At 44.2% G+C, this 17,110-nt stretch overlaps 1 protein-coding gene across 1 annotated transcript in view; it reads left to right on the top strand.

Annotated features, from left to right (window-relative positions):
- The first annotated feature begins 2,844 nt into the window (after positions 1–2,844).
- Positions 2,845–17,110, top strand: part of TCP11 (t-complex 11) — a 29,123-nt gene continuing 14,857 nt past the window's right edge. Inside the window, exons 1-4 of the mRNA XM_063141495.1 lie at positions 2,845–2,962; positions 8,639–8,771; positions 9,674–9,794; positions 16,753–16,973. Of these exons, the coding sequence (XP_062997565.1) occupies positions 2,845–2,962; positions 8,639–8,771; positions 9,674–9,794; positions 16,753–16,973 (593 nt within the window). The remainder of the gene's footprint in view (positions 2,963–8,638; positions 8,772–9,673; positions 9,795–16,752; positions 16,974–17,110) is intronic.

Here is a 17,110-nt window from a genome sequence, read left to right as displayed (position 1 = left end):
AATTGACCCCCAAACTTCCATGAGTGGACAGTCACAAGGGTGCTATAAATCACTTGTTTAGAGTAGCCCCAAGTTGCTGCAGAATTTGATTTATTAGATAGGAGCTCAATCTCAAATCCAGACATTATTCGTGCTGACACCTTGTTAACTTCTCCCATATCATTCATAGGACTATTGCGCAGCAACCATTTACAATAAACACTCACTAGACCTATTATTACTTATTATCTTTAGTTTGTTTGCATTAGAATGAATTGAGTGCATTAGAATGAACGGAAGACAATCTAGTCACATTTAAGTCTAATTCATTGTAATGAGAGCACATGCTTATTCAAGGGGCTTAACTTTGGCTGCTTCCAAAGTAGGCTTTTATTGCCTTGCCTCATTCACAGGATTTTAGAGTTCATATGACAATGTCTTCCACTTGTAATTCCTCTGTATTTCCCCAATGTCTTTTTTTCTTTCTACCAAAAATCCGTTTAAGAACAGCTGATTAGTAGTGCTAGTAGCTGTCTGTTAGGAAGCACCCTGTGACTGGTTTCTGCCTATTTTGAGTGAGGTTTACAGCTATCATAACTGTTGTTATTACAGTGTCTTTACAACTTGCCAGGGGAAACACTAGAATAATTTATTATTGTTATCATAATTGGATAACCATGCTAATTTTGACCCATACAGGTTCTTATATGCAGAGTTTAAAACCACTTTCTGTGGTATATCTGAGTATGGAATGCTATCCCCAAGGAAGCTCACCTGGTGCCAACTTTGTAATTTCTTAGGCATCAGTTGAAGACGTTTCTCTTTTCTTGGGCATTAATAGCCTGGCTTTGATGATTATTTTTGTTGTTTGCTCCTGTACTGAGCAAGTACTTATTTTTATCCTTTATTTTAGGTGATCTTTGGGTATTTTAAAAATGTGTATGATTTTAATGATTGATTGTATTGTTGTATTTGGCGTTTTGTGTTTCTTATTTCTTTGAAAATCGATGCAGGACTCCTTTTGGTAGTGTGAAGAAATACATAAATGTAATTAAGTAATCGTAGCCCTTTCTCAGGGTCTATTCCACACTTAAGGCACGTGGATATTGACCCTTTCAAGCATTAGATGGCACCATTGTCTTCCCTCTGGCACGCCAATAGTCAGATCGCTCTTTGGACTATCCCATTGGTGGGAAGAAAGGGGAAATAGATTGTCCTGAAGGAAAATTATGTTTCCAACTACACCATGAGGGAGGACAAGATGAGATACCGTGTAAGAATAACATCTGGTGGATATTTAATCTTGGGAGAGACTTCTTCAAGGAATCTTAATTTGGAATACTGTTTCTCTCCCACTCCCCACTGCCGGTTTCTGCGGCAGTTGCTTCGGTCTTCAGGGATACCAACGAGGCATGGAACAACCCATTCACCACAGAAAATAGGGGTAGACAAGTCTTAGGGAATCCAAAACAGCAGAAAGTTTATTCACTCTAAGCTACAAATGGAGGATGTTTTTTTTTTTTTAAAAAAAAAAATCTTCTCGGGAAGACAACGGGTGTTTCACGCTTCTTTTTCTGCCTCTCTCCTCCCGCTGCTGACAGGTGGTTGCTTCCATTCAGTTTGAATCTGCCGGAGAAGGGAGGGGGCGGCCACACCAACGAACGCCCTAGAGACATCGGCGGCTGTTTAGAGGCGGCCGGAGGACATCTGCTGGGCTGCCCCCCACCCTCTCCCTCGGTCACTGCCCCCCGCTCCCCACCTGGGGAAGGTGAGAGGCACTTCGCGCCTTCCCCAATGGCGCTCCTATTCGTTCGCCTGCCCCCCTCAGTCACCCCACAAAGGCTTAGCAGAGGGGAAGTCTCCCCGGTCACACGGTGGCTTTTCTCCTTTCTCCTTCACGTGAAAATACGTGCCAAACAAATCCACGGGGGCGGTTTTTTTTTGCCACCTCGGGTCTCCATGGCGTACGTTTTACAACTGGTAACAAAGAAGGGAATTTAGGGGCAGACGTTTTTGAGGGCCGTGTACGCGACGCGCGCGCGCACACAGGTTTAGAGGGAGAGAAAAGCACTCAGTCTTCCCCAACCTGGTGTCCCCCAGATGTTTTGGACTACAACTCCCATCAGTTTCAATCAGAAAAGCTAATAGTCTGGGATGATGGGAGTTGTAGACTAAAACACATGAAGGGCAGCAAATTGGGGAAGGCTGCTCTAAACAGTGGGGCTAAATAAATAGTGCAGGAACTCAAGACCATGACACTTCGTGGCATATTTCATGGCATTTTGTTCTGTTTATTTCTCTCTGTGTGTGTGTGTGTGTGTGTGTATTTGTACACATTTAGATTTAAAAATTAAATTAAAAATAGAGTGGTGGGAATCAAATGATACCCATTTTTCTAGGCGAACGTAAGGGAAGTTGTGGGTAGTCACTTATATCCATTTCTTTAACGGAAGTGCTCCAATGTTTGTTTTCCTCTTCCCTCCCATACTTTTTCTTTTTGTATTGTGTTGATTAGATCGTGAACCTCTGGGCAGAGGTTGTCTTATTACCTTCTAATATGTATGCAATAGTTAGAAAAGTTACAATTGTTTAATAATAAGGTACACACCAAGGAGGGTAGGGAATACTGGTACAGGATGTGGGATGAAATGCAGATTACACTAACTATTTGTGGTACAAATCACATGAAAATTAGCTGTTAGGATTTACCAAATTTATAATTAGCATTAGTCTTGGAAAAGAGTACCTTTTCTATAGTTGTTTGCCTAATCTGGCATGAGAAAAACACATAACTCCATGCCCTTCAGAAGTTGCTCTGATAGTCCATCTCATTTCCTTAAATTTGTGTTTTCTACTAGGAAAAAGATGTCTAATTCTAAGGAGACTACCTCAAGTGACTGCAATGACTCTCAGAACAGAGACTGTAATCCCAAGAAAATGGAGCATGAAGACAGCAATCTCTGCCCACCTGACATTCCATCTTGTATGTGCAATTCTGACTGAATGCTGGAAACATTTGGTGTCATTAAGAGAAAAATAGCACACTTCAAGAAAAAAGTTGTAACTATTGTTATTGTTATTATTTAGTAAATTTATGTGTCACTTCCCACTGCAAAGAGCAGTCTCGAAACAATTTGTATACAAATACAGAAATCCATAATTAATATAATGGAAAAATTAAAATCAATATAAACCATAATCATCACAATGCAAGTAACATAATCTAAAAACAATACAATATGAAAAGTACTCCCACAATATACAAAATCTCCCAAACCCCTTCATGACCTCAACAATTGGGCCATAACTAATGTCTGAATGCCTGGGGAAATAAGTATGTCTTTGCCATGTGCTGAAAAGATGAGTTGGTGCGAGGCAAGCTTTCTTGATGAGAGTGTTCCATAAACACGTGCCTATTACAGAAAAGGCCTATTCCCAAACTGCCATTCCCCAGGTGATTAGTGGTAGAAAGATCTAAAAAGTACTTTGACGATCAATTTGGAATCTAAAGTGGTTTATAAAACTACAGAGGTGCTTCAAACATAAATCTTATAAATGAGTGCAACAAAGAGTTTAGGCTAACGTGTTTAATCGTATGTAAAGTCCCTAGGGCAGAGACTTGTTTATTTTTCACTAGCTGATATACCTGGCGTTGCTCGGGCTCCCTAAGATATATGTCTATGGGGTTATCATCTTAAAGTAGTAGGCTGGTGCTAAGCCTGTGAGTTAACTTTTAAATGAATTAAATTTGTTTCTTTTTCCCCTCTCTCACCCTCACAACAACCCCGCAAGGTAGACTGGTGCTAGGCCTGTGAGGTAACTTTAAAATGAATTAAGTTCATTTCTTCGTTTTTTTCTATCTCTGTCATCCCCAACGCAGGCCAGAGCCACCTTGAAGCCACAGCTCTCCATGGTTAGGGTGACCATGTGAAAAGTTGGACAGGCTCCTGTATCTTTAACAGTTGTATTGAAAAGGGAATTTGAGCAGGTGTCATAGAATCATAGAATAGCAGAGTTGGAAGGGGCCTACAAAACCATCGAGTCCAACCCCCTGCTCAATGCAGGAATCCACCCTAAAGCATCCCTGACAGATGGTTGTCCAGCTGCCTCTTGAATGCCTCTAGTGTGGGAGAGCTCACAATCTCCCTAGGTAACTGATTCCATTGTCGTACTGCTCTAACAGTCAGGAAGTTTTTCCTGATGTCCAGCTGGAATCTGGCTTCCTTTAACTTGAGCCCGTTATTCCGTGTCCTGCACTCTGGGAGGATCGAGAAGAGACCCTGGCCCTCCTCTGTGTGACAACCTTTTAAGTATTTGAAGAGTGCTATCATGTCTCCCCTCAATCTTCTCTTCTCCAGGCTAAACATGCCCAGTTCTTTCAGTCTCTCTTCATAGGGCTCTGTTTCCAGACCCCTGATCATCCTGGTTGCCCTCCTCTGAACACGTATGCATTTGTATGCATGCAGCACCTGATGACATTCTGTCTTCATCACAACAGTTAAAACTACAGGCACCCTGCCCTCTTGACCAGGTACAAAAGAGGGCAGGGCTCCTGTAGCTGTGCCCATAGGTAGGCCATGGAGGAGCAGGCTGACTGACTTACTGTTAGCTCAATTTTTGGCGATTGGCCTGGAGCTGCACCCTCCTTCCCTCCTGCTCCTGATCATGCCTAGCACAAGGCAGCTGGCCCCAGGCGCTCTCCCTTCAGTCCCAGGGTGGCCAGCCACTTCCAAATGATAGCTGCCAAAGCCCGATAAATCTTCCCTCCCGCCCAAGGCATGCTGGGAGTTGTAGCTGTAAGCCTAGGTCCCTGAATAACGTGTTAATATTTGAACACTGTCTGAGGTGTGGTGGAAGACAACTGGAGAGCGGACCATCTTAGTTGTGGCACCCTGCTTATGGATTTCTTTTTCCCAGGCAGGCTTGTTAATGACTGCATTAATGGCTTTCCAGTGCCAAGTGATTTTTTTTAAAAAATAATAATTTCCAAGGCCTGTTAACTTGATCAGATTTCTTTATGGTGCAAGTTTTCCCCCCTGTTATAACTAAATCACAACATCTCAAGATAGATGCAAGAATCTCTACCCATTAAGCGGAAAGTATGTGCGTGTCACGTATGTCTCAAAATGTTTACCCACTTCCACATATAGTACTTTCCTAATATTGTTCATCCAGACAGGTCTTCATGTACATGGATCAGAAAAAATCTAAAAACATGAATTTTGGGATTTTAAGTATTTTTAAAGAATTTAATAAAAAAACCTAGGTTTATGCCTACAATTCCCAGCATGCCTTGGGCGGAACTCCCAGCATGCCTTGGGTGGGAGGCCAGACTTACTGGCCTTTGGCAGCCATTGTGATTCCTAAGCTCAGTCTCAAGCAGTCAACCCAATTCCACATAAAATGAAACAACCCACATAAATGGGCTGCATCCATTTGCGGTGCCTTCTCCCACCTGCCATGTATGATTTTAAAATCATAACTAGATACAACAACATGTCTTTGAGAGGTTGAACTCTGGACATGCTCAAAGGCACCCCCGTCCCGATATCAGTTTTCTCAGAAACTGAGGGAAACACACCCCAAAATTCATGTTTTTAGATTTTTCTGGTACATTGTACAGCCATACCTATCACCGTGTCAAATTTCAAGTTTCTAACTCATTTGGAAGTGGGTAAACATTTCCGGACATAGAATCATAGAATAGTAGAGTTGGAAAGGGCCTATAAGGCCGTTGAGTCCAACCCACTGCTCAATGCAGGAATCCACCCTAAAGCATCCCTGACAGATGGTTGTCCAGCTGCCTCTTGAAGGCCTCTAGTGTGGGAGAGCCCACAACTTCCCTAGGTCACTGGTTCCATTGTCATACTGCTCTAACATACATGACACACATATTTTCCACTTCATAGGTAGAGATACACCATTTCATATGTTTTGAAAAGCAGCTTAAATTCAGATTGCCAAACAACAAAGCCCAGAACATCCAGCACTCTGTTTGCACAGTGGCCAACTAGATATCTATGGAAAGCCCACAAGCAGGGTATGAGAGCGATGAAACAAAACAGGAGACAGCTTGAGGGCAGACGGAGACAAACTCCTAGTGGATGCAACCAAGCACTGGTAAATACCTACAGTAAGGTATACTCAGGGGCAGTGAGAGCAGCAAAAAACCAATACTTTGCTGCCACTATTAAAGCATCAATCTGCCGCCCAGCGGAGCTTTTCAGAGTTGTCTGGGGGCTATTACATGCCGACCCCAAGGACATGATAGAATCTTCTGAGGCCCGCTGTAATGAATTTGCTAGGCACTTCCAGAATAAAATCTTTTCCATCCGCCAGGACTTAGACTCCACTGTTATAGCAGGTGAATCTAGCGAGGTGTCCAGAGCATAGCCTTGTCAAGTTTTTTTTAATGTTTCAGGTGGTACAGCTTGAGGATGTCGACAAGGTGCTTGGACTGGTTAGTGCGACCAACTCCGTATTGGATCCTTGCCCCTCTTGGGTAATAAAAGCCAGTAGGGATGGAATAGCTGGCTGGGCCAGGGAAGTGATTAATGCCTCTCTGTGAGAGGGAGTGGTCCCAGGCTGTCTGAAAGAGGCGGTAGTGAGACCACTCCTGAAGAAAACTTCCCTGGACCTGGAAAATCTCAGTAACTACAGGCCAGTGGTAAATGTTCCATTTCTAGGCAAGGTCCTTGAGTGGGTGGTTGTGGGCCAGTTCCAGACATTCTTGGATGAGACTGATTATCTGGATCCATTTCAGTCGGGTTTCAGGCCTGGTTTCTGCATGGATTCAGCCTTGGTCGCTCTGTATGATGACCTATGTTGGGAGAAGGACAGGGGGAGTGTGACTCTGTTGATTCTCCTTGATCTCTCAGCGGCTTTCGATACCATCAACCATGGTATCCTTCTGGGACGACTGGCTAAGTTGGGAGTGGGAAGTACTGCATTGCAGTGATTCTGCTCCTACTTGGCTGGTCGGCTCCAGAAGGTGGTGCTTGGGAAACATTGCTCGGCCCCGTGGATTCCCAGTATGGGGTTTCTTAGGGGTCAGTCTTGTCCTCCATGCTGTTTAACATGTACATGAAACTGTTGGGTGTGGTCATCCAGAGTTTTGGAGTGTGTTCAGTATGCAACTCTACTTTTTCTCATCTTCACCAGGTGAGGCTGTGGATGTGCTGAACTGGTGCCTGGCCATGAGCTAATGAGAGCTAATAAACTGAAACTCAATCCAGACAAGACTGAGATGCTGTTAGTGGGTGGTTCCTCTGACTGGTTAGTGGGTATTCAACCTGTTCTGGATGGGGTTGCACGCCACCTGAAGGAGCAGGTCCATACCTTGGGGGTTCTCCTAGAACCATCTCTGTCCCTTGAGGCTCAGGTGGCCTCGGTGGCATGGAGTGCCTTCTACCAACTTCGGTTGGTGGCCCAGCTACGCCCCTATCTGGACAGGGATAGCCTAGCATCAGTTGTCCATGCTCTGGTAACCTCCAAATTAATTACTGCAATGCGCTCTATGTGGGGCAGCCTTTGAAGATGTTCGGACGCTGCAGCTTGTGCAAAATGCAGCGGCCAGATTGATAACTGGAACCAGAAGGTTTGAACATATAAGACCAATTCTGGCCCACTTGCATTGGCTGCCTATACATTTCCGAGCCCAATTCAAGTTGCTGGTTTTGACCTATAAAGCCTTACATGGCTTAGGACCACAATACCTGATGGAACACCTCTCCCGACGTGAACCTACCCGCCCACTGTGCTCTACATCTAAGGTCCTCCTCCGAGTGCCTACAAGGGAAGCTCGGAGGATGGCAACAAGGGAGAGGGCCTTTTCAGTGGTGGCCCCCCAATTATGGAATGATCTCCCCAACGGGGCTCACCTGGCACCAACATTGTTATCTTTTTTGCACCAGGTGAAGACCTTTCTCTTCTCCCAGGCATTTAACAGCATTTAACAACATGAGCTGAGTTTGTTTTTAACGGACCCCAGAATAGCTATTTTTATAAGGATACTGTTGTTTTTATGCTTTTTATGTTTTTAAACTTTGTATATTTGTTTTTAATGTTTGCTGTTTTTAACTTTTGTAAACCGTCTAGAGAGCTTCTGCTATGGGGAGGTATATAAATACAATAAATAAATAAATACAATGAGTGCAATAGCACCTTCCTGCTTGGGTTCCCAGCAACTGGCATACAGAGGCAAAAAACCAAATGCAAAACATTTGCTCTACTACTGACATTTGGACTTTCCCCACACTATTGGTCCATCTAGCCCAATACTACCTACTTCTGAGTGAGCTAAACATTCAAGCAGAAGAGATGACATATTGATTTTTGTAAGGTTGAGAATATTTGCAAATTATTATTAATGCCCCATTCGCATTTTTGTTTGTTTTTAAAACTCTCAAAGCAACAAGTAGTGTGTTTTAATTAAGTCCTGCACAATTTATGACCTACAAGGTCAAACAGCCCAGCAGCAGATTGATAAACCTCTCATTTTTACAGCTTCCCTAGAAATGCAAAAACAGGCTTGATTGGTCAAAAGTAGTACATGTATTTTTAAATTAATCCTGTCCGTGGTAACTGCATTTTCCCCATAAATATTCCTATCACCTTTGGTGGAAAAAGTAAGTACCATTCTATTTTTTTTTTAATGCAGCCAGCCCTCCGCAAATTCTTTCGTTGTCAGAGCTCATGGAAACAGCCAATGAAGTTTCAAAAATGACCATAGCGCATGAAATTGTAGTAAACCATGACTTCAAACTGCAAGAGGTCAATTTCTCACCAAACAGGTAGGTTTTATTAATTTTCCCCATGTACCAAACAGTTTCCAATTAACTTCGTAGAATGTATATTTGGTAAAATTACAGCATTAAAATAATTAATTTGGATTGCTTTATCTCCTTTGTGGCTTTTTGATATATAGAAAGAAGGCCAAAATATTTTTGTTTAAAATGAATGTGCCAGTTACCTAGAGTATATGCAGTGAAGTCCTATGCATAATTGCTCAAAACAACCCAACTACGTTCAATAGATCAGAACATTTTTCTTTCCAAACAGAAAGGATAGCATTGACTAATATTTCCCATGAGTGTGTCTTAGTAGGATATCTAAACAATATCTAAACTAACTCCTGCAATATTGTGGGCTTTTAAGGATGCAGACTAAATGCATGTTTTCCTGACATGCAGTGAATTACATGCAATGTGTTGTACAAATAGTGAGCAATGTTTGTACATTTTTTTTCTTGTGCAGAGATACATCTCAGAACAAACACTTTATGTGAAGTGTTCCTAACCCAGTCTTGTAATCTGCTGCTTAACCTAGGGTGGGTAGAAATTTGCCCCTCAAGAGAGCAATTGTATGACAAGCTGCAACTGCCTCATGTAAGGCTTTAGAAAGGTATGCTTAGTCTCCGCAAATCAATATTGTCTTAACATAGTGCAACAGTGGCCATATGGCTGACATAACCTGAGCCACATATGCACCTGTGCCAGTGTAGCACTGAAGTGCCTGTATAAACAGCTCATTTTCTCCCTGTTTGCTAGCTTCAAAAAGCTAGTACTTAAAGCATGTTTTTCATGATGGGGAAGATATTAATAGGTTCAGAGAAGAAAGAGGTCCACTATGAGTAATTCTATTTCAAATTGTGGGTGTGAAAAAATGTTAAGGGTAACTTATTTATTCACTACAGTTTGGAAAGCAGAATGAAAGAGACATTGCACAAAGCATTTTGGGACAGTCTGAGAGAACAGCTTTCCAAAATGCCACCAGACTATTCCCATGCTATCAAACTACTTCAAGAAATCAAAAAGGTGAGTTATAAGTTGTTGTTGTTGTTGTTTGCGTGTGTGTGTGAGAGAGAGAGAGAGAGAAAGAGAGAGAGAAAGTAAGTCATTCCTCATGCCTTACAGCAGCCTTCCCCAACCTGGTGCTTTACAGATATGTTGGACTCCGACTCCCGTAATTCCCAGCCAACATATCCATGCTGACTGGGAATTATGGGTGTTGTAGTTCAACATATCTGGAGTGTGCCTGGTTGGAGAAGGCTGCTGTATAGATCGGCCTTTGTGATAAACTAATTGTTAATTTAGTCTTTATATGGCCATATGTGGGACTGGAAGTAAAATAATTAGAAACTTCCAAAACTGAATAACTATTAACTTGAAGAGGCTTTTTTTTAAGTGGAAGATGATTCCTTTTTCATTTAAAAAATGGATTTGTGGGTGGCCATTTGCCCATAGTAAATAGCAATTCCAGGCAAGTAGCTTGCCAGATGTACTAGTCAAGTTTATATTTGCCACAACTGCATGTGCAATCCAGCTATCAAACCTTTGTCATATCTCTCTGCCACTTAATTCAAACCTGTGTCCATAGTAGTAAACCATTCAGAGTTATTTTCTCTACTTAGCCATGTGTGAAATCAACCTAGACTGGAAAATAGAAAATCAAATCCACCACCCCTTTAAATTGTGGTAGCAATTGAAGTTATTACATAGTTCCAATATGTTCTTCATCGTGGTCTCTGTGCATCACACATTTGGTCTCTCCACCTGTGCTGAGCTCGAATCGGAACTTCTAAAGCTGAGTAGTTTTGGCGGGAACCCCTCCCCCACCATCTACTGCGCATGTCCATGGGTTCCCGCCTACTCCCTCAGTTCTCTTCGACCGCCTTCTAGCAAGGACGCTCGTTAACGGACTTCTTCTAATCGTCTCGTGTTAGACAAATTTACCTCAGCTGAGTCTCCTTTTTCTGTATATAGTTTCTATCTTCTTCTTTTTCTGTAATATATATATATAAGAAAGTAATATATATATATAAGAAATATATATACCTTATCCTTAATATATATATTAAGGATAAGGAGCTGCATGGCCATTAAGGCACCATTTAGAAAATGCCTAGAATGTGGCGGTAAATTACCCCCATCGGATGGACATTCCTTGTGCTTAATTTGTTTGGGGGAGTCTCATATCGTAGAGATCTGCTGTTTTTGTGCCAGATTTACTCGCCAGACTGAAAAACACCGTGCTGATCACCTGAGAGCGATTCTTTGGGAAAAGGCATTGGAGGCAACGGATAACACCAGTACAATGCAGTCTGATCCGCAGGCTGCGGGGCCTTCGCTAACAGTCTCGGCTGCGAAAAAAATATCCAAAACCAAAACAAATAAAAACCCTAAAGAGGGAACAAAGAAGAAGGATAAAGGAAAATCTTCAAAAGCCAAACCTCCTTCTGCTGACCCAGCGCCGAGTATCCTGACCCCACCTCCATTGCCAACTCCACAAATTCTCTCCTCGGTACGGACAGCTCCACTCGACCAATCAGTACTGAGAATTGAGACCGTCCCTGCAGTATCGATCTCAGAGGGCAAGATCCAGGACGCATCACCGTACCAGGCACCACCTCAGCTGCTGCCTAATCAATCTCGATACCGTAGCCGCTCTCTGTATCGAGGCTATGGCTCTAGGGGTAGAGAATACTATCCCAGAGCTTTTCCAGATCACCCTTACTCTCCACCCAGAGAAGGAGATAGTCTCTTGATGTGGTCGGGCCCTTTCTATGTGTGCCGTCACTGTTTGGATTGGAGGAGGGATCATTATTATTATGATCATGACCGATCCACCTATTACCCGCCTCGTGATCGGTATCAGTCCCACTCTTCTCCACAACTTTCTCAACCAGACTCGTGCCAATCCAGGTCTCCTCAATACCGAGAGGATGAACCTATGACACATCGATCACGCTCCCCTAGAGATCGGGAGGTTAGGAGTTTACACCAGGCACGGTCTCCTTGTGACCGAAACATTTGGGAGGCGCGGTGTTCGCCTATGCCTCAGTCTCCATCTCGGGATCGAGATGGCCATCAGGACTGAGCCTCTTCAGGTCATTTGTGTTTGCCTCCTCAATCACCCTCCCCTCGGCATCGAGAGGCCACGTGACCACTGCTACAGCCTGATCGCGGCGTGCCTCGATCCCAAGAGCCATTGTCTCGGGATCAAATGTTGTCACCACGGGACTGAGAGCCGTTGCCTTGGGACCGGGAATGACCCATTGATCAAGCCACCTCGGCAGCAGTTCAGCTGGCTCGGAGCAATGTGATTCGGGATCGACAGCAAGACCAACGCCAGAGTTCGCCTACGTTGGTCCCCATGACAGATTCCATTATACCGATCCCGACTGCTACAAGTGTTTCACAATTAAGAGTCATTCAAGTAGCTTCTCCATCTCAATTATTAGAGATAGAAAAGGATCCCTCGCCTACACAGTGTAGGGGTCAACTGTTAACTACTGAATCCCCAGAGGATTATGAGTCGGATCCTAGCTCCTACTCCTCTGCTCCACCTTCTATTCAATCCCCAGATGATGTAGTGGCTGCCCAAGAAGGAGCATCGCCCACTGAGGACAATTTTCAATTTGCTGACCAGATATTGCATATGGCTCAGGCTTTGGGAATTGAAACACAGCAACCATCTGAGCGAATATCTGATCCGGTGTTTGATGCCATTTATACAGAGGCTGCTACCCCGGTTTCCATTCCATTTTTACCGGCACTTCTTCATACAGTAAAACAATCGTGGAAGACTCCAGCCACAATGGCACCAACCTCACGCAGACTAGAGTCCCTATACAAAGTGCAAGAGAAGGATGCAACCTTCCTTTTTACACCCCTTCCCCGACCAAACTCTTGTGGAGTCGTCGCAAGGGAAGACACAGAAGGTACATGCATCCCCAGCAGATAAGGAAGGAAGGCGTTTAGACCTATTGAGTCATCGCATCTACTCATCAGCAGCATTGAGCTTAAGGGTAGCGGACTATCTAGCAATGATGTCCCGCTATCAACTCTTTCTATGGGAGAAGATGGATACCATCTGCAACCGTCTTCCTGATGAACATAAGGAGCTTGCCAGAGTTTTTCATGGTGAAGCCCTACGGCTATCCAGGCAACAACTTAATACCACTAGACACCTCACAGACTGTGAAGCTAAAGCGATGATGGGGGCAATAGCTTTACGCCATCACGCCTGGCTTCACTCTGCAGGCTTGACACCGGAGGCAAGAGCTATAATTGAAAACCTTCCCTTTGATGGAGAAGGATTACTTAATGCTACCACGGATGAGGCAATGGAGGCTGTTCAGAAAGCCAAATGACAGCGAAAAAGATGGGCATCTCCCTGCAGCTCCAACAGTCACAATATAAGCAGCGTAGATGGTCACGCCCATCACCCTTTTATCAAGCTAGAGCAAATACTGATCTTCCACCTAGATAGCAACAGCAACAGCAGCAGCCTAGAAGGCAGCAGTCAACAAATCGATTCCGTCCTTATCGCCAGAGATCAGTACAGCAGCCTAAAAAGCGCTTTTGACTTCAACGACACCCCTCTGTCCGGCCTTCGAGTTGCCCCACTATTTGGCAATCTCCTATCCAAATTTCACCACAATTGGCAAACTATAACATCAGAAAACTGGATCCTAGAAATTATTCAATTAGGTTATCACATAGAGTTCAAACCCTCCCTCCCCTTGGTACCGTAAAGATTTCACCAGCATCACCGGTCCTAATATCAGAGACTACAACCCTCTTAGCCAAGGGGGCTATCCGGAGGGTGACTCTATATTCCACTCAGGAGGGATACTTCTCCCGGTACTTTACAGTTCCAAAGGCGGATGGGGGTCTTCGGCCTATATTGGATCTAAGGGACCTCAACCAATATATAGAAACCAGAAAATTCAGAATGACCACCCTGGCATCCATACTATCTCTTCTCCGACCAGGAGTCTGGTTTGCATCTATAGACCTACAGGACGCTTATTTCCACATTGCAATCTGAGATACCCATTGCAAATACCTCTACTTCATAATTGGCACGGAAATGTACAAGTTCCAGGTCCTACCATTCGGACTGGCAACAGCTCCCAGAGCGTTTACGAAATGCATGGCAGCTGTTTGTGCTTTTCTCAGGCTGCACAACATGGAAATTTACCCTTATCTCGACGATTGGCTCCTGGTTGCAGATTCAAAAAACGAACTCTTGAATGTGTTTGCGTTGGTTCTAAATATTCTGGATTTCCTAGGTCTAAAAGTCAACTTAATGAAATCCAATCTCACCCCGTCCCAAACCATTCTTTTCATAGGGGCTACCATAGACGCAATAGCAGAAAAAAATCTTTCTCCCTACCAAAAGGCAGACTACATTATCGAGATTGGCCGGAAAGCTATACCATCATTGTCACACTACAGCCTTTGTGATCCAACGATTACTGGGCCTCATGGCCTCTACAGTCATAGTAGTAAGATGGGCCAGACTTCATATGCGGAAGCTTCAAGGTTGGTTTCTACGAGTCTTTCACGAGGAGCAGAATGCACAAAGGGTCAAACTCATAATTCCATTGGAGGTTCAGATCGACCTCAAGTGGTGGACAGATGTTGAGAACCTCAAGCAAGGTGTGCCCTTCAACCCAGTGCGTGTATCCAGGATGTTAGTCACAGACGCTTCACTCATGGGCTGGGGGGCGCACTGCGGGCCCCTCCGGACACAGGGAGTTTGGACTGCCTTGGAAAGGACTTTTCATATAAACCTGTTAGAACTCACAGCAGTGTTTATGGCACTCCGCTCTTTTGAAACATACCTATCAGGTCATCACGTCAGAGTGATTACAGACAACACCACAGTTCTGTGGTATATAAACAAGGAGGGAGGAACACGTTCCTCAAAACTCAATTGCCGGACTATATTAATGCTCACCTGGGCGATCAACAGGAACATTCTGCTGTCGTCAATTCACATAGCAGGTGAAAACAACTGCCTTGCAGATGCTCTGAGCAGAGTGCACACTACATCGCACAAAAGGGAACTGAACCCCATGGTGCTAAATCAGCTGTTTCAAGTTTGGGGTCAACCTCAGGTGGATCTTTTTGCAACGGTGCACAACAGAATATGCATGGATTATTGCTCGAGAGCAGGCGCAGGGAAAGGCTCAATAGGAGATGCCTTCCAACTCAGATGGACGGGAACTCTCTTTTACCTATTCCCACCATATCCACTCATTGCCAAATCGCTCCAGAAGATTCGGCGGGACAGGACAGATTGCATTCTGATAGCCCCGTGGTGGCCTCGCCAACACTGGTTCTCTCAGCTGAAGGCGCTGTCGCACAGTTGCTTCATTCGCCTTCCATCATCCGTGACACTCCTAACCAAAGACAGAGGCAGAATGAGATGCCTAGACTCAGAGACATTCAGTCTTGACAGCTTGGAGGAGCATGATGTGATACAAGGATTTGGTGATGCCATTGACTCAATTCTGATAGCGGCTAGGAAACCTGCAACAAGGAAAGCTTATGAGGCAAAGTGAAGAAGATTCTCATCCTTTGCTACTACAATGGGTTTTAACCCTTCCTCTGCATCCCTAAAGAATATATTGCTTTTTCTCAGCTCATTATATGAAAAATCCCCTAAATTATCCTCCATACGCGTATACTTAGCAGCCATTTCAGCATCACATCCTCCAATTCAAGGTTTTTCAGTTTTTACTCATCCTATAGTTCGGCAATTTCTGAGGGGACTGCGGAATTTAGCACCTCCTGTACGCGCTATTGTTCCAGCGTGGAGTTTATCTGTTGTGCTCCAGTCCCTAACGTCTAAGCCATTTGAACCCATGGCCACTTCCAGCCTCAATTTACTTTCATGGAAGGTTGCATTCTTAACAGCCATCACGTCGGCTCGGAGAGCTAGTGAATTGGCCGCCTTGTGGATAGACCCACCATATCTGACCTTTCATAAGGATAAGGTGATCTTGCGTCCAGATTTACACTTTCTGCCTAAAGTTGTGTCCAAGTTCCACTTAAACCAAGATATAATTCTTCCAACGTTCTTTCCATGTCCAGCAACATCTCTGGAGTCAAGGTTGCACTCTCTAGATGTTAGGAGGGCGCTTGCATTTTACAAGTCACGCACTGACTCATTCCGTAAAACGCAAAGGTTATTTGTTTGTTATAGTGGACCTACTAAAGGACAACCATGGTCATCGCAAAGACTGTCAAAGTGGATTGTCGATGCTATAAAATTAGCTTACCAAATTGCTGGTCTGCCTCTTGACAATACTGTTAAAGCTCACCCGACCAGAGCAATATCAACATCGACGGCTTTCCTCAGAGGAGTGGCTATACCGGACCTCTGCAGAGCAGCTACTTGGTCCCAGCCGTTAAAGTTTATCTCACATTATCACCTCGATGTGTGTTCCAGAGCCGATTGCAATTTTGGACATGCAGTTTTGTCTTCGATTTTGGGCTGAGACATCTCTACCTACCCACCTCCGGTAAGTGAGCTTATTAATCGCCCATATGTGTGATGCACAGAGACCACGATGAAGAAGAACAGGTTGCTTAGCTGTAACTGTGGTTCTTTGAGTGGTCATCTGTGCATTCACACAATCCTCCCACCGTCCCCATTTTGTCGATGTCTTTGATGTCGATATAAAGTGGCTACTTCCTCGCTTTGGGACTTGAAGTGGTCTCAGAGAACTGAGGGAGTAGGCGGGAACCCGTGGACATGCACAATAGACGGTGGGGGAGAGGTTCCCGTGAAAACTACTCAGCTTTAGAAGTTCTGATTTGAGCTCAGCGCAGGCGCAGAGCCCATATGTGTGAATGCACAGATGACCACTCGAAGAACCACAGTTACAGGTAAGCAACCTGTTCTTCTTGAACTTCAAGGCTGCAGATCAGTTTAAACATGTGCAAGTACAAATGACAATGCTTTATTCTTGTGTAGACTCTGCTGTCCCTGCTTCTGCCTCGGCAGACTCGTTTGCGAAGTCAGATTGAAGAAGCTCTGGACATGGAGTTGATAAAGCAAGAGGCTGAGCATGGAGCTTTGGACATCCCCAACCTCACTACATACGTCTTAGGTACAATGGCAATGCTCTGTGCACCTGTTAGAGATGAAGAAGTACAGAAACTCCGAGTTGTGGCAGACCCAGTTCATCTGCTCAGGTGGGCACCATTGGCTTGGACAAAGGTAATTCTATAAAAGTAATATATACTTTATTAAAATTATGCCAATGCAATATGCATAATTTTGCTATCATGGATGTGCTTGACCCCTGTCACTTGATCTCCTTGGGATTTTG

Source organism: Elgaria multicarinata, chromosome 1, assembly GCF_023053635.1.
Source record: "Elgaria multicarinata webbii isolate HBS135686 ecotype San Diego chromosome 1, rElgMul1.1.pri, whole genome shotgun sequence".
NCBI lineage: Eukaryota > Metazoa > Chordata > Lepidosauria > Squamata > Anguidae > Elgaria > Elgaria multicarinata.
Note: the sequence above shows the minus strand (reverse complement) of the source record. Positions and strands in the feature narration are given on the sequence as shown.